This window comes from Physeter macrocephalus, chromosome 19 (genome assembly GCF_002837175.3).
Source record: "Physeter macrocephalus isolate SW-GA chromosome 19, ASM283717v5, whole genome shotgun sequence".
In the NCBI taxonomy this organism is placed as follows: Eukaryota; Metazoa; Chordata; class Mammalia; order Artiodactyla; family Physeteridae; genus Physeter; species Physeter macrocephalus.
The window spans coordinates 56,779,433-56,804,467 of NC_041232.1; the positions used below are offsets into that span (position 1 = coordinate 56,779,433).

Here is a 25,035-nt window from a genome sequence, read left to right on the forward strand (position 1 = left end):
TCACAGCAAGATCCTTTTTGACCCACCTCCTATAGAAATGGAAATAAAAACTAAAATAAACAAATGGGACCTAATGAAACTTAAAAGCTTTTGCACAGCAAAGGAAATCATAAACAAGATGAAAAGACAACCTTCAGAATGGGAGAAAATATTTGCCAATGAAGCAACTGACAAAGGATTATTCTCAACTATTTACAAGCAGCTCATGCAGCTCAATATGAATATAACAAACAACCCAATCCAAAATTGGGCAGAAGACCTAAATAGACATTTCTCCAAAGAAGATATACAGATTGCCAACAAACACATGAAAGAATTCTCTGCATCATTAATCATTAGATAATTGCAAATCAGAACTATAATGTGATATCATCTCATACTGGTCAGAATGGCCATCAGCAAAAAATCTACAAACAATAAATTCTGGAGAGTGTGTGGAGAAAAGGGAACCCTCTTGCACTGTTGGTGGCAATGTAAATTGATACAGCCACTATGGAGAACAGTATGGAGGTTCCTTAAAATACTGAAAATAGAAATACCATATGACCCAGCAATCCCACTACTGGGAATATTACTCAGCCATAAAAAGAAATGAAATTGAGTTATTTGTAGTGAGGTGGATGGACCTAGAGTGTGTCATACTGAGTGAAGTAAGTCAGAAAAAGAAGCAAATACAGTATGCTAACACATATGCTAACACATATATATGGAATCTAAAAAAAAAAAAAAAAAAGGTCATGAAGAACCTAGGGACAAGACGACGGGAAAAAAGACTCAGATCTACTAGAGAATGGACTTGCAGATATGGGGAGGCGGAAGGGTAAGCTATGTCAAAGTGAGAAAGTGGCAAGGACATATATACACTACCAAACGTAAAATAGATAGCTAGTGGGAAGCAGCCACATAGCACAGGGAGATCATTTCGGTGCTTTGCGACCACCTAGAGGCATGGGATAGGAAGGGTGGGAGGGAGGGAGATGCAAGATATTTGGGAACATATGTATATGTATAACTGATTCACTTTGTTATGAAGCAGAAACTAACACACCATTTTAAAGCAATTATACTCCAATAAAGATGTTAAAAAATAGTTTGGCAAAAGCTACTGAAGTTGAACATATGCAAGTCTTATGACCTAGCAGTTGCACACTAAATATAAACCTAATAAAAATACTGCATGAGTGCTTCAAATAATAAAAGAAACAACATTAACAGCATTATTCATAAGACCCCCAAAGTGTCCTTAACAACAGAATGGATAAATAAATTGTGGTATATTCATACAAAAGAATATATTATTATAATTATAATAAGTTGGCACATAAACACATAGATGAATCTCACAAATACAATGTTGAACAATGTTACAATATTCTGAAAGAAGTCAGAAACATGTGAATCCTGTTTTAATTTCATTTATTTAAAGCATAAAAAAACAAAACAAACTAAAGTGGTTAAGAATCAAGATGGTGGTTATTCATGAAAGTGGAAGGAAGAAGTAAAGCTCTTCAGGAAAAACCAAGGGCATTTCCAAGGTGCTGTTTTGTATTTCTTGATCTGTGTGGTGCTTACACAAATATGCTTAGTTTTAATAATTAATTAAGCCATACATTTATTAGTGTCATAATTTTCTGCATGCATGAAAGACTTTACTAAAAATAATAATAATAATATTCCACCTAGGGAAGCCTCAAAGGAGATTTTCCAAGAGTTCTAATAAAGATTCTCCTTCAGAATTTCTTGTGGGTGTGGTAGGGTACAACCGTCTTCAGTAGGCCAATATCAGGTTTGACTTCTTAATTATACAGCTATTATTTTACTCTCCCCTCCCTTCCTGCTCAGAAGAAAGCTTAATTTATAAAATCATATAAAAGTAATACTTTGTAGAGAAAAGGGAAGTTTAATGGAGGACACATTGATGTGAGCATGGGAAGACCTGCTGTAGTTTGCTCTCTGTTTTGGTCTTGACCATCTGTTTGTCTTTGTGTCCTTTTACTCAAATTGTACTCTTTAAAATGAGTGTGTTGGACTAAATTAAAGCTGAAATCCCTTCCAAATGCAGCTCTCAGTGTTGCTTTGTTCATTCTGACAATGAGATTAAAAGAGGTCAGCACCACATGAACCTCAGTTTGAAATCAACAAATCAGTGCTTATACAACATCTTATATGTAACCAAGACACTGTTAAAGTTGATGAGGGATTGAAGAGAATTAAAATCAAAAGATACTCACCTTGAGGGGCTTAAAGCATAATTCAGAAAATAAATAAACATAGACCAAAAAAAAAGTAATTGTAATATCAGGGTGAACTGAAGGAATTCATAAAAAGGAAAGTTCTATCTGGAATTATTTTGGCTAAGGCATGGTAGAGAAATTTTGCTTTGAGCTGGGCCTTGGGGGATAGAGAAAATTGGTGAGAAAATTGGTGAGACTGAAGAAGCAAATAGAAAAAGCCTTAGATGTTCAGCATGAGCACAGGCAGGAAATAAAATGGGAATATGCATGGGAAAGATTTCTCTGGAGCTCAGCAATGCTACCTTCTAGTGATATGTTAAGGATAAAGAATGTTTAGTGGATGGAAACTCTGATAGGAACCATCATTTTGCTTGGGACCCACTACTGGATTTTGTCATTTGGAAACAGGATAACCTTAAAAAGAGCTATATGGTAATCCAATCTGTCATGAACAGCAGCAGAGGAAACACAACTATTCCAGGACCCACTTTTCAACTAGAGCACTGGCAGGCAGAGCAATCCTGTCACAGAGCCAGCATCACACCTGCCTTCTACCCTCCTTCCCTTCAACAAGGAGACACAGGCCCAAGAACTTCTGCCCTTACTTCACAAAGAAGTTAGTTCAGAAAAATCTGTGGTCTGGAAAAGTTTCTTCCAACCCTTCAGACAACACCATTAGGGATTAGAGCAGTAGCTCCAACAGCACTAATGGAATAAAACAGACCAGAATATCATTGCAAAGAGTATAAAAACAAAACTGTCATTGGGTCTAAAGCTCCCAGATGTAAGGAAGAAATCACATATTAGCCTAAATATGGTAACCACCTGCTAAAATAGAAGAATTAAATAGGATGAAGAATCTCCTATCATAATGACTAAAACGTGAAAGATACAATAAAAATCATTAATCAGTATAAAAACTGGAAAAATCACAATCTGAATTAAAAATACAATCATTCAGATTCTAGTACTAATATGAATCAGATATTAAAATTGTCTAATAAGGATTTTAGGGCAGCTATCATAAAATGCTTCAATAATCATTACAAATTCTTATGAAACAAATAAAAAAAAACTCAAGAAAGAAATAGGAGGTATAAAAAACTATCAAACAGAAATCATACAAGTGAAAAACATACCAACGAAAAATAAGAAGAAAAACAAACAAAAAAAATCTCACTGGATGGCCTCAATAGTAGAGTGGAGAAGGCAAAAGATAGAATTAGTTAACTCAAATACAGAACAATAGAATTTACTCAGTCTGAACAACAGAGAGAAAGTAGATTGAAAGAAAAAAATAAAACATTTTAGGAATCTGTAGAATAATGACAAATACCTAACATTCTAGTCATCAGAGTCCTGAGTGAGAGGAGAAATGGTGTGGAATTTAAAAAGTGTTTAACAGAATAATGGTTGAGAACTTCCCAAATTTGGAAAATCACATAAACCTACAGATTCAAGAAGCTAGTAAAATCCAAGGGGGATAAACCCAGGTAAATCTACACCAAGACACATCATAATTAAAGTTCTGAAAAATAAAGACAAACAACAAATCTTCAAAATATCCATAGAGGAATGATACATCACCTATAAAGGAAAAGTAAGTTAAATGACAGAGAATTTCTCATCTGAATCCATTGAGGTCAGAAGGAAGTAGTGCAAGCTTTTTCAAGTGCTGAAAGAAAAGAACTCTCAAATCCAAATCCTATATCTGGTGAAATTATCCTTCAGTAATGAAGAAAAAATAAAGACACTCTCATATGAAAGGAAACTAAGAATTCATCACTAGAAAATCTACTTTTAAAGAATGGTAAACAAAACAAAACAAAACTCTTACAAACAGAAGTAAAATGATAACAGAAGAATGGGACCTTCAGAAAGCAAAGAAGATTAGAGTGAATAAAAATAGCAGTAAACATAATAAATATATAAGTGAAACACAAGACACCAACAAATAAACAGAAAAAGAAAGAGGAGCAAAATAAATACAAAACAAGTTGAAGGAAGGAAATAATACAGAGCAAAAATAAATTATAGAGGAAAACAGGAGAGAAAAGTAATAAAACTAAAAGTTGATTCTTATAAAAAGAGATAAAATCTGTAAACTTCTGGAAAGACTGACAAGAGATAAAAAGAGAGAAGACCGAACAACTAGTATCAGGAATGAAACAGAAAATATCACAGCAGATCCTACAATCATTAAAAGGATAATAAGGGAATACTATGAACAACTTTACACTCATCAACTGAACATGTTGGAGGAAATCAATAACTTCCTTGAAAACTACAAACTGACAAAACTCAGTCAAAATCAAACAGATACAATGAATAGTCCAAAACTATTAGGAAATTGAATTTTAATTGTCACAGCTATCAAGCAAGAAATATCCAGGCCCAGATAGTTTTAATGAAAAGTATTACCAAACACTCAAAAGAGAATTAACACAAATTTTACACAATCTCTTCAAAAAAATAGAAGAACAGGAAATATTTCCCATCTCATATTATGAGGCCAGTATTACTCTGATACCCAAACCAGATGAAAACTTCACAGAAAATGAAAATTAGAAACCCGTATCTCTCACAAATCTGATGCTAAATATTCAACAGTATTTTAGCAAAATGTTGTACAACCATGTATAAAAAGAATAATAACCCATGATTAAATGGGATTTATTCCAGATACACAAGCGTTATTGAACATTGAAAATCTTGCATTGTAATCTACCATATCAACAGAATAAAGGAGGAAAAACTCTATGATCATATCAATGATTGCATTCTCTCTAAGACTGGGTTCAATTCAAGGATGTCTCTTCCTTACACTTATGTAATATAGTACTCGAAATTTTTTGCCACTGTAATAAGGCAAGAAAGGGAAGTTATGGGCATACACAGTTGAAAGGAAGAAATAAAACTGTCTCTATTTGTAAATGGCAAGATTGCCTACATAGAAAACCCCAAGAGAAAATCCATTTTGAGAATTAATAAGTTCAGTGAAGTTATAGAATACAATAACAAGACACAAAACTGAATTGCATTTCAATATACCAACAAGGAACAATTGGAAACAGAATTTTTTTTTTAAAAAAAGCACAATACCATTTGCAATTGCTCCAAATAAAATTACTTAAGTATGAGTCTAACATCTATGGTATCTGCATAATGAAAATTATAAAATGCAGATTAATAAATCATTGAAGATCTAAATGCTTGGAGAGGCAGATCATACTAATGGATTGGAAGATTTAGCATAGTAAAGATGTAAATTCACTATAAATTAATCTGTAGACATTTTTTTCTTTTTTTTTTTAGTTGTATAGTTGAGTTACAATATTGTGTTAGTTTCAGGTGTACATCATAGTGATTTTATTTTTTACAGATTATGTTTCATTACAGGTTATTATAAAATACTGTGTTTAATTCCCTGTGATATACAGTAAATCCTTGTTGATTATCTGTTTTATGTAGAGTAGTTTTTATCTCATAATCCCATTCTCTTAATTTGTCCATCCTCCTACCCTATCCCTTTTGGTAACCATAAGTTTGTTTTCTATGTCTGTGAATATATTTCTATTTTGTATATAGATTCATTTGCATTATTTTTTAGATTCCACATATAAGCAATATCATATAGTATTTGCCTTTCTCTGTCTGACTTATTTCACTAGGCATAATATTCTCTAGGTCAATCCATGTTGCTGCATATGAAAATATTTCATTATTTTTTATAGCTGAGTAATATTGTTTATATCTTCTTTATCCATTTATCTGTTAGTGGACACTCAGGTTTCTTCCATATCCTGGTGATTGTAAATAAAATTGCTATGAACATTGGGGTGCATGCATCTTTTCAAATTAGAGTTTTCATTTTTTCTGGTAATGTATCCCAGAGTGGAATTCATGGATCATATGGTTGTCCTATTTTTAGTTTTTTAAGGAACTTCCATGCTGTTTTCCATAGTGGTTGTACCAATTTATATTATAACCAACAGTGTACAGGGTTGCTTTTCTCCATATCCTCTTCAATATTTATTATTTGTAGACTTTTTTTTTCATTTTCCTTGGGCAACTTTATTTTTTATTCTTTTTCAAATTCTTTTCCCATTTAGGTTATTACAGAATACTGAACACACTTCCCTGTGCTATACAGCAGGTCCTTGTTGATTATCTATTTTAAACAGTCTATACCTCCTCGCCATATTTCCCCTCTGGTAACCATAAGTTCATCCTCTAAGTCTGTAAGTCTGTTCTGTTCTGTAGATAAGTTCATTTGTATCATTATTTTTTTTTAGATTCCACAAATAAGTAATATCATATGGTATTTGTCTTTCTCTGACTGACTTTACTTAGTATGGTGATCTCCAGGTCCATCCAAGTTGCTGCAAATGGCATTATTTCATTCTTTTTTATGACTGAGTAACATTTTGTTGTATATACGTACCACAACTTCTTTATCCATTCATCTGTCGATGGACATTTAGGTTGCTTCCATGTCTTGGCTATTGTAAACAATGCTACAATGAACTTTGGGGTGCCTGTATCCTTTTGAAATTAGAACACTCTTTAATACCACACACAAAAATAAACTCAAAATGGATTAAAGACCTAAATATAAGACGAGATACTATAAAACTCTTAGAGGAAAACATAGGCAGCATACTCTTTGACATAAATCGCAGCAATATCTTTTTTGATCCATCTCCTAGAGTAAAAGAAATAAAAACAAAAATAAACAAATGGGACCTAATTAAACTCAAAAGCTTTTGCACCAAAAGAGAAACCATAAACAAATGAAAAGACATAAAATGAAAAGACAACCCACAACATGGGAGAAAATATTTGCAATTGATGCCACTGACAAAGGATTAGTGTCCAAAATTTACAAACAGCTCGTGTGGTTCAATACCTTAAAATCAAACAACCCAATCAAAAAGTGGGCAGAAAACCTAAACAGATATCTCTCCAAAGAAGACATATAGATGGCTAACATACACATGAAAATATGTTCAACATCATTAATTAATAGAGAAATGCAAATCAAAACTACAATGAGATATCACCTCAATGAAGTCTGAATGGCCATCATCAACAAATCTACAAACAATAAATGCTGGAGAGGGTGTGGAGAAAGGGAACTCTCCTACACTGTTGGTGGGAATGTAAACTGGTACAGCCACTGTGGAGAGCAGTATGGAGGTTACTTAAAAAACTAAAGATAGAACTACCATATGATCTAGCAATCCCACTCTTGGGCATATGTCCGGAAAAAAATTGGTTCAAAATATTTCTTTCACATCACTTGAAAATATTTTCTCCCATTCCATATATTGTCTTTTCACTTTCTGGATGGTTTTCTTTGCTTTGCAAAAGCTTTAAAGTTTGATTACGTCTCATTTGTTTATTTTTGCTTTTTTTGCTTTTGCTTTGGGAGACTAATCTAAGAAAATATTGCTACTATTTATGTCAGATAATATTTTGCCTTTGTTCTCTCTTAGGAGTTTTATGGTGTCATGTCTTACATTTAAGTCTTTAAAACATTTTGAATTTATTTTTGTATATGGTGTGAAGAAACATTCTAATTTCATTGTTTTACACATAGCTTTCCAGCTTTTCCAACACCACTTGTTGAAGAGACTGTATTTTCTCCATTGTATATTCTTGCCTCCTCTTGAAAACATGGAGAAACTTATTATAAAATTCATGTGGAAAGGGAAGACACTAAAATATCCAAAACAATTTTTAAAAGAAAGAAAAATCGGAATTCTTGATATTAAAGCTTACTATATAGATGTGGTAATCAAATCAGTTTGGCACTGGCAATGGATAGATACATACATCAATGGAACATAATGAAGAACCCAGACCTAAATCCACACAAATATACCCAATTAATTTTTGACAAAGGTGCAAAATAATTTTCAATAGAGAAGGTATAACTTTTTCTATAAATGGTGCTGGAGCAATTAAACATCCATCATCAAAAAATGAACACTTTATACAAAAATTAATTCAAAATGGACTGTGCACTTAAATGTAACACATAAAACTTACTCTCTTCTAGAAGACAGCATAGAAGAAATCTTTGGTTAAGCGTGTTCTTCAATTCAATACCAAATTAATGATCCATAAGAGGAAAAATGCATAAATAGACCTCATCAAATTAAAAAAAATTTCCCAACAAAATATCACACTAAAGAGATGAAAAGGCAAATCATGGGCTGGGAGAAAATATTTGCATTTCACATATATGACAAAGTGCTTGAATCTAGAATGTACAAAGAACTCTCAAAACAGTACTAAAAAATAATAATACAACTATAAAATGGACAAAGGACGTACACAGATATTTCACTTAAGAGGCTATAGCGGTGACCAATAAAGACATAAAAAAATGTCCAATATCATTAGTTATTGGAGAAATGCAAATTAAAACCATAGTGAGATATCACTATATACCCAGCAGAATATCTAAAATGAAAAATAGTGATAACTTCTAAAGTTGACAGGGGTGAGAATGTAAAAGGGTACAGCCACCCTGGAGAATACTTGGTTGCTTCCTTTCAAAACTAAAAATGGACTTATAAGACCCAGCAATTTCACTCTTGGGCATCTATCCCAATGAATTATAGACTTGAGTTCATGTAGGAACTTTTATATGAATGTTCATAGCAGCTTTAATCATGATAACTGAAAACCGGAAATTGCCCATGTCATCATAAATGGTGAATGGATAAACAAACTATGGTACCATCCAAATTGAATACTATTCAGTAATAAAAAGAAACACATTATTGATAAACATAAAAAATTGATGTACCTCAGGATATAATGTTGAACGAAAAAAGCCAGTCTCCAAAGGATACATACTAGATGATTTCAGGTACATAATAAATCAAAAAGTAAACAATCAAAAAGTAAAATAATTGTAAAGGTGGAGAATGTACTATGGGCCAGTGGTTTCTAGGAGGTAGGGATTGGGATAGATAGGGGATGGATGTAGCTGTAAGGAGCAACATGCGGGAATCTTATGGTAATGGTACAGTTGAATATCTTGATTGTGGTGGTGTATGTAAGCTATATATGTAATAGAACTACATGTAATTATACACACATGCATGAATGAGTATGTGTATAACTGGTGAAGTTTAATAAGCTCTATGAATTGAACCAATGTCATTTTTTTCATTTTTGATATCATTTTACAGTTTTATAATTTGTTAATATTGGGGATGCTAAGGGAAGGGTGCATGGGACTTTTTACACATTGGTTCACAACCTCCTTTTTCTCTATAATTATTTCATATTTTGAAATATGAAAGTTTTAAAACAGGATGGATTATGTAGTTTCCTAAACATGTGGTGAGATAAAGTTTAAAATTTTCCAAAGTGCAAATAGCAAGTTTTCCTCTTTCAGAGTATTTGTAATTCGACCTAGATCATTCTTTTGGATTTATAGGATTACCTTGGTCTCTAAGATACCTGTACCTATATATATAACTGTGTGTGTGTGTGTGTGTGTGTTCACACACACACACACACACACACACACACACACACTGATTTATTGGGAATAGCCAGAAGCCTGGCTGAGAACTGAAGAAAATTCTCACAGATGTGAGAGTTTGGGTTGGCCAGGATACCTAGCAAAGCACATGGAAAGCTGAAATCTTGGATAGAATAATACAAAATTTAAAACTTCAGTATTTATTTCCATTTGTGCAGCTGTTTTAAATGATTGGCTTGAAAAATCATAAGAGATCTATTCTGAGCAATTTTGTAACCTTGGATTTCATTTCAGGGAACTAGCAATATTCTCCATACAGCATTTTCCCCCCTCTTGTCCTTATAAAGAAGCAAGCTCATTTCTATAAGCTTTCACTGACTTATCAATTTGATAAATGTAGTCAAAGATCCATGAAAACCAAACAGTACAGTATAACATTTAAATAAAGAAGGGAAGCAAGCAGTTATGTTAATTCAAACTGAGCAGATACAATCTCTACTCCAATGAAACATAAAACTGCCAAATAAAAATCCATTTAGTGGTAGGTGCACACTATATACAGAGCAATTTAGATTTTTATAACACATTGATTTAATCTATAATATATTTTCACTGTTGTTTTTATATAAGCATTAATTAATTTTATTTTAAAAATATTTTTATATTTTAAATATGTGTGTGCACATGTGGGGGGGTGTGTTTATTTACTTTTTTTTCTTCTAGGTCTCAAATATTTTGTTCAACACCTTTGAAATATTTGTAGGGTCTAGGCTTTCTTACAGGACCTAAAGGATAAAATTACCGTTTATATCCATTCATCTATATTTTAACCCAGTGGTTCCCTAACTTTGGCATGGTTCAGAACCACCCAGAGAATTGTTAAAATAGATTGTTGTGCCTATCCCCAGGTTTTCTGGTTTAGTAGGACTATGCTGGGACTTGAGAATTTGTTTTTAACAAAGTTTCCATGTGATACTGATTCTTTTGCTTTGTGCACCACACTTTGAGAACTACAGGTCTCATCCATAGTGAGTTTGTTGGTCCATGGAAAAATTAGCTTAACTTTTCTGGAATGGTCAATATTTTTTTGTCTTTCTTGAATATCTCCAAATTACTCAGGTTTATTTAATTAATGAACTAATGGAAGAAAACAATGATTTATACAGAGTTCTATTTTTCAGAATTCAGTTATTTCAAAATTGTTACTGTATGTTTCACAGCTGAAAATTATAAAAAATAATTTCAAAATTGATTTTGCAAAATCCATGCATTGACATCTATACACTGTATAGAAGTCATCACAGAGAGGTAATCACAAAGTTCCCTGAGCCTTCACTCAGGATTAATTAACTCTTTTCACCAAATTCTTATATTTTTGGTTTGCTAGTTTATAACTTGTGAAATAGCAGATCAGAACACGATAATAACCAAAGACTATTGCAACAATTCAGGTGAGGGATGAGGATGGTAGTACCTAATATTTATTGAGTTCCTACTTTGTGCCGAGCACTACCTATGGTAGATAATCTACTGACATAATCTCATCTACCCCACCTGATAACCCATGAAATAGTTATTAATATCTCCATTTTATAGAAGCAGACACTGAGACACATTTTAGAGTACATGATATTTATTATGGATCAACACTCATGAAAAGGAGAAGGAAACTGGATTAGGAAGAGGGAAAGGTTGAACCTCAAGACAATACTGACAAAGTTCTTGCCAAACCAGTGAAGGGATCTGGAGCAAGATTTGCTTTTCCCAGTGACCCACATTGGGCTGCAATGACTGGACATTTATGCCCACACCACATTGGAAATGAGTTTCCCCCAGGAAGGCTATGACCTCAGGCAAGGAGGCTTTGTGTAGCTGAGGCTGATCCTGAAGCATTTGATGGCTGGAAGCTGTCTACTGATTATACCTCCTACCTTTGTGCTATGCAGGAAGTACTTCTTTGAAGGGGAATCTGGGTGTCCATCTTGTGTCTACCACTGATTTTTCCAAGGACACAGCAATTGTCTCAGTAAAGAATGAAACTCAAGGACTATTTATACAATATATTTTGTTACCTTCTAAAATATATTTGCCAAATATATTTCTTAACCTTGTCTTAGGAGTCCATGATGGACACACACTCTATGTGATAATGGAATGATGACCTCAGGTGACACTGAAGGATGTAGTATAGCTCATCCATACATGGAAGGTCTCCAAACCATTAATTAAGGTTAACTTAATTTGTAAACCTTAGTTTGTCACCTGTCATACTGTCTGTGTGCTTCATGAGTATGGAATCTGTGAATAGTTAGTGCTACTCTTTTCACTAAAGTTACCGTCATTCCTCATCCTGATGGCTAAATCTCTTAACTGGTCTTCCTGTTTCCATTCTTGCCCCACCTCAATACCTAGCCTGACAATGAAAAATGTATTCATGCTACAGCTCTGCTCAAATGATTTAAATAATTTCCCTTCACATGTATATAGGACATTTAGGTTGTTTCCTTTCCCTGGCTATTGTAAATAGTGCTGCCATGAACACTGATGTGTATGTGTTTTTTTGAATTACTGTTTTCTCTGCGTATATGCCCAATAGTGGAAGTTTTGGGTCATATGGTAGTTCTATTTTTAGTTTTTAAAGGAACCTCCATACTGTTTTCCATAGTGTCTGTATCAATTTACATTCTCACCAACAGTGTATGAGGGTTCCCTTTTCTCCGCACCCTCTCTAGCATTTATTGTTTGTAGATTTTTTGATGATGGCCATTCTGACCAGTGTGAGGTGATACCTCATTGTAGTTTTGATTTGCATTTCTCTAATAATTAGTGATGTTGAGCATCTTTTCATGTGTTTGTTGGCCATCTGTATGTCTTCTTTGGAGAAATGTCTATTTAGGTCTTCTGTCCATTTTTTGATTGTGTTGTTTGTTTTTTTTTTTTTTTTTTGATATTGAGCTGTATGAGTTGCTTGTATATTTTGGAGATTAATCCTTTGTCAGTTACTTCATTTGCAAATATTTTCTCCCATTCTGAGGGTTGTCTTTTCATCTTGTTTATGGTTTCCTTTGTTGTGCAACAGCTTTTAAGTTTTACTCATTTCTTTACTATACTCTGAAGCTGCCACCACTCTGGAAAGATAAGTAGATGCTTGATATAACTCTAAATAGAAGGTATTTTTCTTAGTACAAAAATTCCTGATTCCCACAGCCTTCATATGCCTCTCTCAGTAAAATAATGGAACTACTTTCATTAGGTAGCTCACTGATGAATAAACAGAGTATTTCAGGATCCTAAGTCAGCACTCAGGCTGTGGAAAGCAGAGTTTCAAGACCTCAAGCTGAGTATTAAACTGAAATTAGACTGGCAGCCCTGAGGGATTTGTCTTGATCTATCTTCAGGACAAAACAGTTTGTAGTCTGTTACTGATGTAAAACTTTTCCAATCCAGCTCCCAAATCTCTGAAATTCATTCCATTCATAGCACCATTTTTACTTTGCACAGTTGGTTAGGATTTTCCAAAAACAAACAAACAAAAAAACAAAACAGGAATTATCTCCTTTTAGTCTCCAGTATGACAGTTGAAGATATTGTAAATAGGGACAAAGCCAGTGGAAGCTGAGGGACTTAATGTCTGGGAATTTTTAAAAGGCTTTAGAGTAGTCTAGATGGAATCTGGAGAAAATTGTTCAACTGATTAGAAAATAGTATATTTGAGTAGGTTTGAAACTCATTTTATTTCTTCTATTTTCCCTTATGATCTTCCCCCCAACTTCTGGTTATTACTCGTTTTTCCAGGTACTGGAGTTCCTCACTTCACATCCAAAGAGTTATCGTTCTGATCCTTCGTGATCCATCTTGCCAATGAAATACAATTGCTTATGTTCAATTCTCTGAGAAGTATGCTAAGATCCAGAAGCTGATATAAAAAAAATCATGAAAATAATAATGTCTTACAGGCCAACAGTCTAACATAGTGAGATTTCAAATGAGAACACAGTGGGTATTGTTGCTCAACTCTAACTAGCTGTGTGACCTTGAGCAAGTTACTGAAAGTATTAAAGCTCAGTGGACTCATAGGTAAATAGGTATCATAAAAGAGCCTACTCATGAGCTTCTGGTAAGGAATAAATACAATGATGTGTGTTAAGTGCCTGGCACAGAGCCTTGCAAATAGTAAATGCATCATCAGCATCATCAGTGTCAAAATGAATATTGCTCACAGGTAAAATACTAGACTTTAAACAGAACCCTGCAATATTTTAGCTCAAAGAAGTGAATGATAATTTTTTAAAAATCAGGCACTAAAACTTGTTTATTTTTCTTGGAAGAAAGGGACTTGTGGATCACCAAAATGCATTAAGAATACAGACACCTATACTAAACAAACGTGATAAGAAACAGCTTTCATCAGCAGCACTCTTTCCTTTCAATACCTTTCAGTGTAGGCAGGAGGAAGAAGAGCTGCCAAATGAGAATCCTACTTCTCTGCCTCTCAGCGCTGAACAAAAGCACCAGCATGATTTCCTTTCATACCTTTGAGAGTTTAACATTATTACTCTTGAAATCTTCACAAAACTCGTTTGAGTTATAGATGACTCAGGTGTCAGAATTTTTGTTTTTGCTTCTGTTTTAGATGAAAAAAAAAAACAAACAGTGACCTAACTTTAAATACTGATGTAATAAAAGGAGTACATGTGATTTGGGTTTTAGTCTTAATTTTGTCACTAACAACAATAATTTACCTCAATTTCTATCAATATATTCACTTCTCAAATATCCTCATCCATCAAATGCTTACCTTACAACTACACAGGGCAGTTTTATGATTAAAATAAAGTGTGAATTGAAAGCATTTTGAAAAGAAAAAAAAAAACCCACGGTACTATTACAGGAATAAATATTTCCATCACAAACACCACAACTAGAAGCCAAATTTGCATACCAACACTTCATTATTGGAGAGGTTGGTACATGAGCAGTTTTAAAAAGATCGTAATTTGAGTTTTCATGTTTTTGGCACTTTCTGTGACTATCTTGTTTACTTGCTTTTATCTAAAAGGAAAAGTTTGTCAAATCCACTAAATTACTCAGCTTAATGTCTTTTTTGTTATTTCTTTCAGTGGCATTTGTAACGCTTGTGATTCACATCACTGCTAATGTGAAATTACCCAGGCAAAGATAGGGGTCCTGTTGAATATTCCTTTGTGAGATGCAGAGGACCACCTTTGAGCAGACAGCAGAAGCAGGGACAGGAGGGTGAGAGGAAAGCACATGTCCGCCAGCATTGGAATCATGGAGAGCAATCATTCTAGAGAGAATCTGATTAACTTCTACCTGAATAAGTTTCCCTAATATTCTCAAATTCACTAGCTTTCTCAGAGTTACTTATAGTTCTCTTGACTGGCATCCAAATAAATGTTTATGTTTTCTAGGAATTCTGAGAAGTGAAACAAGGGTGGCCATGTGATCACTGATGGCCACACACATCTCAAGATGCTCTTCCAGAAGTCCTAAAAAACACTAAAGTGTCCCCACTTTTCAGAGGAGTATATGAAGGGTTTACCACTAGATCTATACCTCTCTTCTTCCTCTCTATCAAGTATTTAAGAATAGATTCATATTTAGCTGCTGAGATAAACTTGAATTCCTAACCCATAATAATGTAACCATATCTAATTAAACATGGTAGAAAAGGAAAAACAAAGCAAGGCAGCAGAACAGGTGCAGAGGAAAATAAATGGTATAACTCCTGAAAAATAGTTAGGTGCCACTTTAAGATGCTTTAATTTTAAGTGAAATATACAAAAATGCATTGCACTAAATCATAGAAATATGTTTCTGTGTTAAGCATAAATTTAAAAACATTGGCTCTTATATGAGATCTTTTCACTTTAAGAAAAATTAAAATGCATTAGATACAAAAATTAAAATGTATAAAACACTTAACATAGAAGAAAACTATTTGTTTTAGTGAAGACTCTTACCTTAGCAAAAGGTTTTATTAACAGGGTAGTTTGAGCAGTCTAAAAATAAATCATTAGCTGGAATAACATAAATTATTAAAATCCAGTTCAAATTTAAGGTCAATGCAAATAAAGATGTAGCATCTCGAATTATAAACTACTTGATTTAGAGAACCTGATTTAGAAAAATTTGATTTGTATGCAACATCTCAGTAACACAACTTTGTACAAGTAACAGCAATGGAATTTTGAGATGATTTGCCTTATCCCTCAATTAGGTTTTTGTCTTTTAGTCTCGTAAGGAGTACTGAGGACAACTGAAGTATTGTTACATTACAGAGATCTCAGAGACAAGGCAATCATAGTTTGTCCATCTGATAGTCTCTGATCAGATGAGAATAAACTATAATGAACTACATGAAATCTAATAATGGATCACAGTTTAAACCAAGCATGGTTTCTGGATTATCAATTTGGTTTGTTTGGAGAAATTGTGAGACTGTGAGGATCACAGTGATACAGCAGAGGAGCTTGAAGCAGATTGATGGTATATAGGAGTCATTTCTTATTCAACTTGAGAAATAGTTGTTCTGATTCTGGAAAGTGGGAAGGGTCCTATTTGATTATCCATTGCTACATGAAAAATCACTCCTAACCATGGTGTTTTAAATAATTCCACCTTATTTGTCCATGATTCCGTGTGTCAGAAATCTAGACAAGGCTCAGCTGGGAGATGTTAATGACCCTTATGGATTGACTAAGATATCTTATGAGATTACAGTCAGATGGCAGCTGATACTAGAACATGCAGAATGGCTTTGCCCACCTGTGTAGTGCCTTGGCAGGGACAGACGTGAGGCTGGATGTTGCTTTGTCTCATGGCTCTCTCCAATGTTTAGATTGGTCCTCGTTACATAGTGTCTAGACCTCAACAACAAGAATTTCAAGTGCCAAAGGCAGAACCTGAATAACTCTGTTTTTAAAATATTTTTCAATTTTTACAGCTTACACTCGATTTACAGTTATTACAAAATATTGGCTATATTCCCAATGTTGTTCAATGCATCCTTGTAGCCTACCTTACGCAGAATAGCTTGTAGCTCCTGCTCCCCCAATAGTGCCCCTCCCTCCTCACCCCACTGGTAACCAGAAGTTTGTTTTTTATATCTGTGAGTCTGCTTTTTTGCTGTATTCATGAGTTCATTGTATTTTTAGATTCCACATATAAGTGATATAATATAGTATTTCTCTTTTTCTGTCATCACTTGTCATAATGTGCTCCAGGTTCATCAATGGTGCTGCAAATGGCACAATTTTGTTCTTTTCTATGGCTGAGTAGTATTCCATTGTGTGTGTGTATGTATATATATATATATATATATATATATATATATGGCACATTTTCGTTATCCATTCATCTGTTGATGAACACTTATGTTGCTTCCATATCTTGGTAATTGTAAATAATGCTGCTATGAACATTGGGGTGCATGTATCTTTTCAAATTAGTATTCTTTTTTTTTTTTTTTGGATAGATACACAGAAGTGGAATTGCTGGCTCATATGCTAGTTCTATTTTCAGTTTTCTGAGAAACCTCCATACTGTTTTCTACAGTGCCTGCACCAACTTACATTTCCCAAAACAGTGCATGAGGGTTCCCTTTTCTCCAAAATCTTGCCAACATTTGTTATTTGTGGTCTTTTTGATGATAGTCATTCTGGAAGGTGTGAGGTCATATGTCATTGTGGTTTTGATTTGTATTTCCCCAATGATTAGTGATGTCAAGCAAGTTTTCATATTCTTGTTAACCACCAACATTTTCTCTATTGAAAAATGTCTATTCAATTCTTCTGCCCATTCTTTAAACAAGTTGCTGGGTTTTTTGTTATTGAGTTGTATGGGCTGTTTATATATGTTGGCTATTAATCCCTTATCATTCATAACATTTGCAAATTTTTTCTCTCATTCATAGGTTGTCTTTTCATTTTGTTGATAGTTTCCTTTGCTGTGGGAAAGAGGTTAAGTTTAATTAGGTTCCATTTGTTTATCTTTGCTTTTATTTCCTTTACTTTAGGAGAAAGATCCAAAAAATATTGCTTTGATTTATGTCAAAGAGTGTTCTGCTTATGTTTTGTTCTAGTAGTTTTGTTTGTTTGTTTGTTTGTGGTATGTGGGCCTCTCACTGTTGTGGCCTCTCCTGTTGTGGAGCACAGGTTCCGGATGTGCAGGCTCAGCAGCCATGGCTCACAGGCCTAGCTGCTCCACAGCATGTGGGATCTTCCTGGACCAGGGCATGAGCCTGTGTCCCCTGCATCGGCAGGCAGACTCTCAACCACTGCTCCACCAGGGAAGCCCTGTTCTAGTAGTTTTATATGTTCAGTCTTAATTTGGGTTTTTAATCCATTTTGAGTTTATTTTTGTATGTGTTAGATAAAGTTCTAATTTAATTATTTTACAGGTAGCTGTCCAGTTTTCCCAGCACCACTTACTGAAGAGACTGTTCTTTTTCCACTGTATAATCTTGCCTCCTTTGTCATAGATTGACCATAAATGCATGGGTTTATTTCTGGGCTCTCTAACCTCTTCCATTTATCTATGTGTCTGTTTTTGTGTCAGTACCATACTGTTTTAATTACTGTATATTTGTAGCATAGTCTGAGGTCAGAGAGTGTAATTCCTTCAGCTCTGTTCTTCTTTCTCAAGATTGTTTTGGCTCTTTGGGGTTTTTGGTTTCCATACAAATTATAAAATTATTATTTCTGGTTCCATGAAGAATACTTTTGGTATTTTGACAGGGATTGCCTTGAATCTGTAGATTTCCTGGGTAATACAGTTATTTTAACATATTGATTTTTTGAGCCAATAACACATTATATCTTTCCATCTGTTGTGTCACCTTCAATTTCGTTCAGTGATATCAGTGTCTTACAGTTTTTTTGAGTGTAAGTGTTTTGCCTCCTTAGGTGGGTTTTTTCCTATGTACTTTGTTCTTTTTGATGTGATGGTAAATGGGATTGTTTCCTTAATTTCTCTTTCTGATAGTTTGTTGTTACAATACAGAAATGCAACCAGTTTCTGTATATTAATTTTGTATCCTGCAAATTTACTGAATTCATTGATGAGCTCTAGTATTTTTCTAGTGGCCTCTTTAGGATTTTCTATATATAGTATCATGTCATCTGCCAACAGTGCCAGTTTTACTTCTTTCTTTCCAATTTGGATTATTTTTTTGTTTGTTTTTCTTCTCTGATTGCTGTGGGTAGAACTTCCAAAACTATGTTGAGTAAAAGTGGTGAGAGTGGACATCCTTGTCACGTTCCTGATCTTAGAGGTAAAGCTTTCAGCTTTTCACCATTGAGTATGATGTTAGCTGTGAGTTTGTCATATATAACCTTTATTATGTGGAGGTAGATTCCCTCTTTGCCCACTGTCTGGAGAGTATTTATCATAAGTGATGTTGAATTTTATCAAAAGATTTATCTTCATCTATTGAAATGATTATATGGTTTTTATTCTTCAATTTTTTTAATGTGGTGTATCACACTGATTGATTTTTGGATATTGGAAAATTCCTAGGATAAATCCCACTTGATCATGGTGTATGATCCTTTTAATGTATTGTTGGATTCAGTTTGTTAGTATTTTGTTGAGGATTTTTGCATCTAGTTTCATCAGTGATATTGGCCTGTAATTTTCTTTTTTGTGTGGTGTCTTTGTCTGGTTTTGGTATCAGAGTTATGCTGGCTTCATAGAATGAGTTTGGAAGTGTTCCTTCCTCTGAAATTTTTTGGAAGAGTTTGAGTAGGTGTTAACTCTTTTCAAAATGTTTGGTAGAATTCACCTGTGAAGCCAAAACTAATCCATTTACATTTAAGGTCTGGAACTTTTGTTGGTTGGGAGTTTTAAAATTACGGATTCACTTTCATTACTGGTAATTGGTCTGCTCATATTTTCCATTTCTTCCTGTTTCAGTCTTGGGAGATTGCACATTTCTAAGAATTTGTCAATTTCTTCTGGATTGTCCATTACATTGGTATGTAGTAATTCAGAGTAGTCTCTTATGTTCTTTTGTATTTCTGTGGTGTCAGTTGTAACTGTCCCTTTTTCATTTCTGATGTTATTGTTTTGGGCTCTCTCCTTTTTTTCTTGATGAGTCTGGCTAAATTTTGTTTATCTTCTCAAAGAACCAGCCCTTAGTTTCATTGATCTTTTCTGTTGCTTTTTAAGTCTCTATTTTATTTATTTCTCCTCTGTTCTTTATTATTTCTTTCCTTCTACAAATAATGGGTTTTGTTTGTTCTTTTTTCTCTAGTTGCTTTAGGTGTAAAATTCGGTTGTTTACTTGATATTTTCTTGTTTTCTGAGGAAAGCTTGTATTGCTAACTACTTCCCTCTTGGTGTAGTGTTTTTGCTGCATTCAATAGGTTTTGGTTGTTGTGCTTACTTTTTTATTTGTCTCTAAGTAATTTTTTAAAATTTCCTCTTTGATTTCTTCAATGATTCATTGGTGTTTAGGAGCATATTGTTTAGCCTTTATGAGTTTGTGTTTTTTGCAGTTTTTTCCCTGTAGTTGATTTCTACTCTTATAACACTGTGGTTAAAAAAAAAAGATTCTTGATATGATTTCAGTTTTCTTAAAATATCAAGGCTTTTACTGTGGCCCAGCATGTGATCTATCAGGGAGAATGTTCCACATGTATATGAGAAGAATGTGTATTCTGCTGCTTTTGGGTGGAATGCTCTATAAATATCAATTAAGTCTCTTTGGTCTAATGTGTCATTTAAAGCCTGTGTTTCATTATTGATTTTCTGTCTGGATGTTCTGTCCATTGATAAAACTGGAGTGTTAAAGTCTCCCAGTATTACTGTGTTACTGTGAACTTCTCCTTTTAAGTCTCTTAACATTTGCCTTGTATACAGAGGTGCCCCTATGTTGGGTGCATATATATTTACAATTGTTATATCTTCTTCTTGGATTGACCCCTCGCTCACTATGTAGTATTTCTCTTTGTCTTGTAACAGTCTTCATTTTAAGATCTTTTTTTTTTTTTCTGATATATGTACTTCTACTCTGGCTTGGCTTTTTAAAATTTGTATTTGCATGGAATATCTTTTTCCATCCCCTCATTTTCAAATTGTATGTGTCTCTAGATTTGAAGTCAGTGTCTTGTAGACAGCATATATACAGGTCTTGTTTTTATAACCATTCATCCAGTGTGTGCCTTTTGGATGGAGCATCTAATCTATTTACACTTAAGGTAATTATCAATATGTATGTTCTTATTGCCATTTTGTTAATTGTTTTGGATTTGTTTTTGTAGGCCTTTTTCCCCCTTTCTTCATTTGTCCCCTCCTCTTGTGATTTGATGACTATTTTTAGTGTTGTGTTGGATTCTTTTTATTTTTTGTGTGTATATCTATTATAGATTTTTGGTTTGCAGTTACTATGAGATTTTTGTATAGCAGTCTACATATATATAATTAAGTTGTTGATGTCTTACTTTTAAATGCATTTTTAAAAACCTCTTTTTTGTACTCTCCTCCCCTATGATTACTGTTCTTGATATTATATTTTATATCTAATTATTTTGCTTATCCCTTAACTGTGGAAATAGATGATTTTAATACTTTTGTCTTTAAACCTCCCTACTAGCTTTGTGTGTGGCTGAGTTCCTACCTTTATTGCTTGTTTGCCTTTACTGATGAGATTTATCATTTCATAAGATTCTTGTTTTTCACTGTGGCCTTTTCTTTTTCACATAAAGGAATTTTTTTAACATTTGTTGTAAAGCTTTCGTGGTGGTGCTGAACACTTTTAGCTTTTGCTTGTCTGTAAAGCTTTTGATTACTCATCAAATCTGAATGAGATCCTTGCTGGGTAGGGTATTCTTGGTTGTAGGTTTTTCCCTTTCATCACTTTAAATATGTCATGACATGCCCTTCTGGCCTGCAGAGTTTCTGCTGAGATAACTGCCAATAGTTTTATGGGAACTCCCATTAATGTTATTTGTTGCTTTTCCTGTGCTGCTTTTGATATTCTCTCTTTATCTTTAATTTTTGTCAATTTGATTATAATGTGTCTTGGTGTGTTCCTCTTTGGGTTAATACTGTATGGGACTCTCTGCATTTCCTGGGCTTGGGTGACTGTTTCCTTTCCCAGGTTAAGGAAGTTTTCAGCTTCTAAGTCTTCAAAGATTTTCTCAGGCCTTTTCTCTCTCTCTTCTCCATCTGGGAGCCTTATAATGTGAATATTAGTGCACTTGATATTGTCCCAGAGGTTTCATAAACTGTTCTCACTTAACTCTTAAGGCTCGGCCTCAAAAGTTATAGAGCATCAGTTCTACTACACTCTGCTGCTCAAAACAAATCATAGGGCCAGCCCAGATCCAAGAGGATGGGAGAAACAGACTGTGCCTCTTGATGAGGGAGTGATAAAGACACTGAAAAGTAGTATGTGGAATAAGGTATATTAAGGTATATTGTGGTGACTAACAAAATCCATCACAGTTCTTCAAAGACTTTTTAGAAATATTGTGTGCAATATTTCTTTCTCATAATTCTCAATATAAACCTCAAAAAGCAGCCATACTTGATCCTATGTATTCTCAGAGAAAAAGACAGACACTAACAGGTAAAATTGACACTCACCTGATGAAAGTCTGTCAGATAAATTTTGTTATCTACCAGGACCAGGGGGATATCATAGGTGTGGCTGACCTGAAAAATGAGCTCTTTAAACTTGGCAGCCTCCTGGAATAACTGATGGTCAGTGACAGAGTACCAGATGGTGAATCCCTCACCACGTCACATGTATTACTCCCACATGGCTGTGAATTCTGCCTGTAGGAAAAGAGTAAAATTATTATGTAATTTAAAACAATGAAGTGAACACATAAAAGGTCAAAAGTAGACAAATTAAGAGACTAAGTAGTTTGGGTAGAAATTTTCTAAAAGTATATTTATAGGCTTTGCATATAGAAGAGCCATGTGAGGTCTAAACAAACCATTATGAAATCCGAATGTTTTAAACTTCTCAAAGTGTTGATCTTTAATCACAGAAGATTTGATTTAAGAGATATTAGGGGAAATATGTTAAAAAGCAAATGTACTCATGAACTCTTGGTGATTATTTATAGATTATATACTTCTAATGACCTAATTTTAGGAAAAGAAATCTAAATTTGTACACTCCAAACATTAAAACCTAGAGGAACTAACTAAATTTCTCCTCAAAAATAACAAACAAACTAGAGTTTTACTTTATCCTTGTGAATGGAGGAAGTTATTAACATAAATACTCCCTAACCCAGAGATATATTTGGGTATTCTTAGATCTGTCTCCCTAAGAGGCATAAACAGAGAGATCTTAATTGCTGAGTCACGGGTCCATTTCTACATTCTGTTGACTCCTCCATCCTCTCTTTGCAGAGGAGGACAGGAGCTCCCTTCCCACTGTACCAATATCCCAACCTGGGAGACATTGCTGTATCAGTTTTTATGTTGCATCCCACCTAAACTAAATTGCCTGGTAACTGAAAATTCAATATTTGGCTTGACTTGTGATATGAAACACTTACTTTACTCTGAAATATCTGTTTTCATTCACTATTATTCTGAACCTCTTGCTAAAAACACAAAGGTTAATTAGATACTTGCAATGGGAAATATAAACTTATACTCTATCTGTGGAACAAGCCATGCTAAACAATAAAAGAACATGAGACCACATTGTGAAACAAACAAACAAACAAAAAACAAAACCTGATCAGCATAAATGTCAAAATAAATGTCAATTTGATTTAACATGGCTTGACTTTTAAAGGATGGCAGCATTTACATAGATCCAGAAATTCTGGAAAACTGAGGTGCTTACAAGTCCAGAGAAAGTAATAAAGTTAATAAAGTCCTGAGTTAGTTGGTGAATCTCTTAAAGTTTTTTCAGTCAGTATGGAACAAATGCAAACAGTATCACTGAATTCAGCCAATCATTTCAAAGCTGTAAGAATGAGCCCAGAGAGAAAAGAAAACTTATCCAAGGGTAGATAGCCAGCTAATGTAGAGCTGGTTTGAATAATTCATATTATCTGACCCTCACTATTTCAATTTATTAAATACTAAATTTTACTTTAACTCAATCATAAATTTTACCGTGTGAGTGAAACAAACTAACATGGGAGAAAAGAATCCTACTGGACCCAGATTCTTCATCTCCAAAACAATGTTAGATTATAAAATGTCTGAGGTACCTCATGCTTCTGACATTCTTTGATTTTGAAAACCCTATGCCTCAATCAGAATCCCACAGTTGATATGGATTGACTAGAGAAGCATGGATTGAAATAGCTGATTGATATTTCCCAAACTTTTAATTACATTTTTCATATAGAAATAATAGAATCGATTAGCAGGCAAGATGGCGGAAGAGTAAGACGCGGAGATCACCTTCCTCCTCACAGATACATCAGAAATACAGCTACACGTGGAACTTCTCCTATAGAACACCCACCGAACGCTGGCAGAAGACCTCAGACCTCACAAAAGGCAAGAAACCCCCCACGTAGCTGGGTAGGCAAAAGAAAAAAGAATAAACAGAGACAAAGAATAGGGACGGGACCTGCACCAGTGGGAGGGACCCGTGAAGGAGGAAAGGTTCCCACACCCTAGAAGTCCCTTCGCGGACGGAGACTGTGGGTGGCGGAGGGGGAAGCTCCGGAGCCTCGGAGGAGAGCGCAGCAGCGGGGTGCGGAGGGCAAAGCGGAGAGATTCCCGCACAGAGGATCGGTGCCGACCAGCACTCACCAGCCCGAGAGGCTTGTCGGCTCACCCGCCGGGGCGGGCGGGGGCTGGGAGCTGAGCCTCGGGCTTCAGTTGGATCCCAGGGAAAGGTCTGGAGTTGGCAGAGTGAAAACAGCCTGAAGGGGCTAGGGCGCCACGGCTAGCCGGGAGGGAGTCCGGGAGAAGTCTGGAGCTGCCAAAGAGGCAAGAGACCTTTTCTTCCCTCTTTGCTTCCTGGTGCGCGAGGAAGGGGTTTAAGCACGCCGCTTAAAGGAGCTCCAGAAACGGGCGCGAGCCGCGGCTGTCGGCGCGGACAGCAGAGACAGGTGTGGGATGCTCGGGTTGCTGCTGCCGCCACCAAGAGACCTGTGTGCGAGCACAGGTCACTCTCCACACCGCCCCTCCCAGGAGCTCGTGCAGCCCGCCACTGCCGGGGCCCCGGGATCCAGGGACAGCTTCCCCAGGAGAACGCGCGGTGCGCCTCGGGCCGGTGCAGCGTCACGCCGGCCCCTGCCGCCGCAGGCTCGCCCCGCATCCGTGCCCCTCCCTCCCCCC

At 35.1% G+C, this 25,035-nt stretch overlaps 1 protein-coding gene across 1 annotated transcript in view; it reads right to left on the reverse strand.

Annotated features, from left to right (window-relative positions):
* Positions 1-25,035, reverse strand: part of RIT2 (Ras like without CAAX 2) — a 586,108-nt gene that overhangs the window by 284,759 nt on the left and 276,314 nt on the right. The window contains 1 exon segment of the mRNA XM_024120486.1: positions 22,354-22,545. Coding sequence (XP_023976254.1) covers positions 22,354-22,545 — 192 coding nt within the window.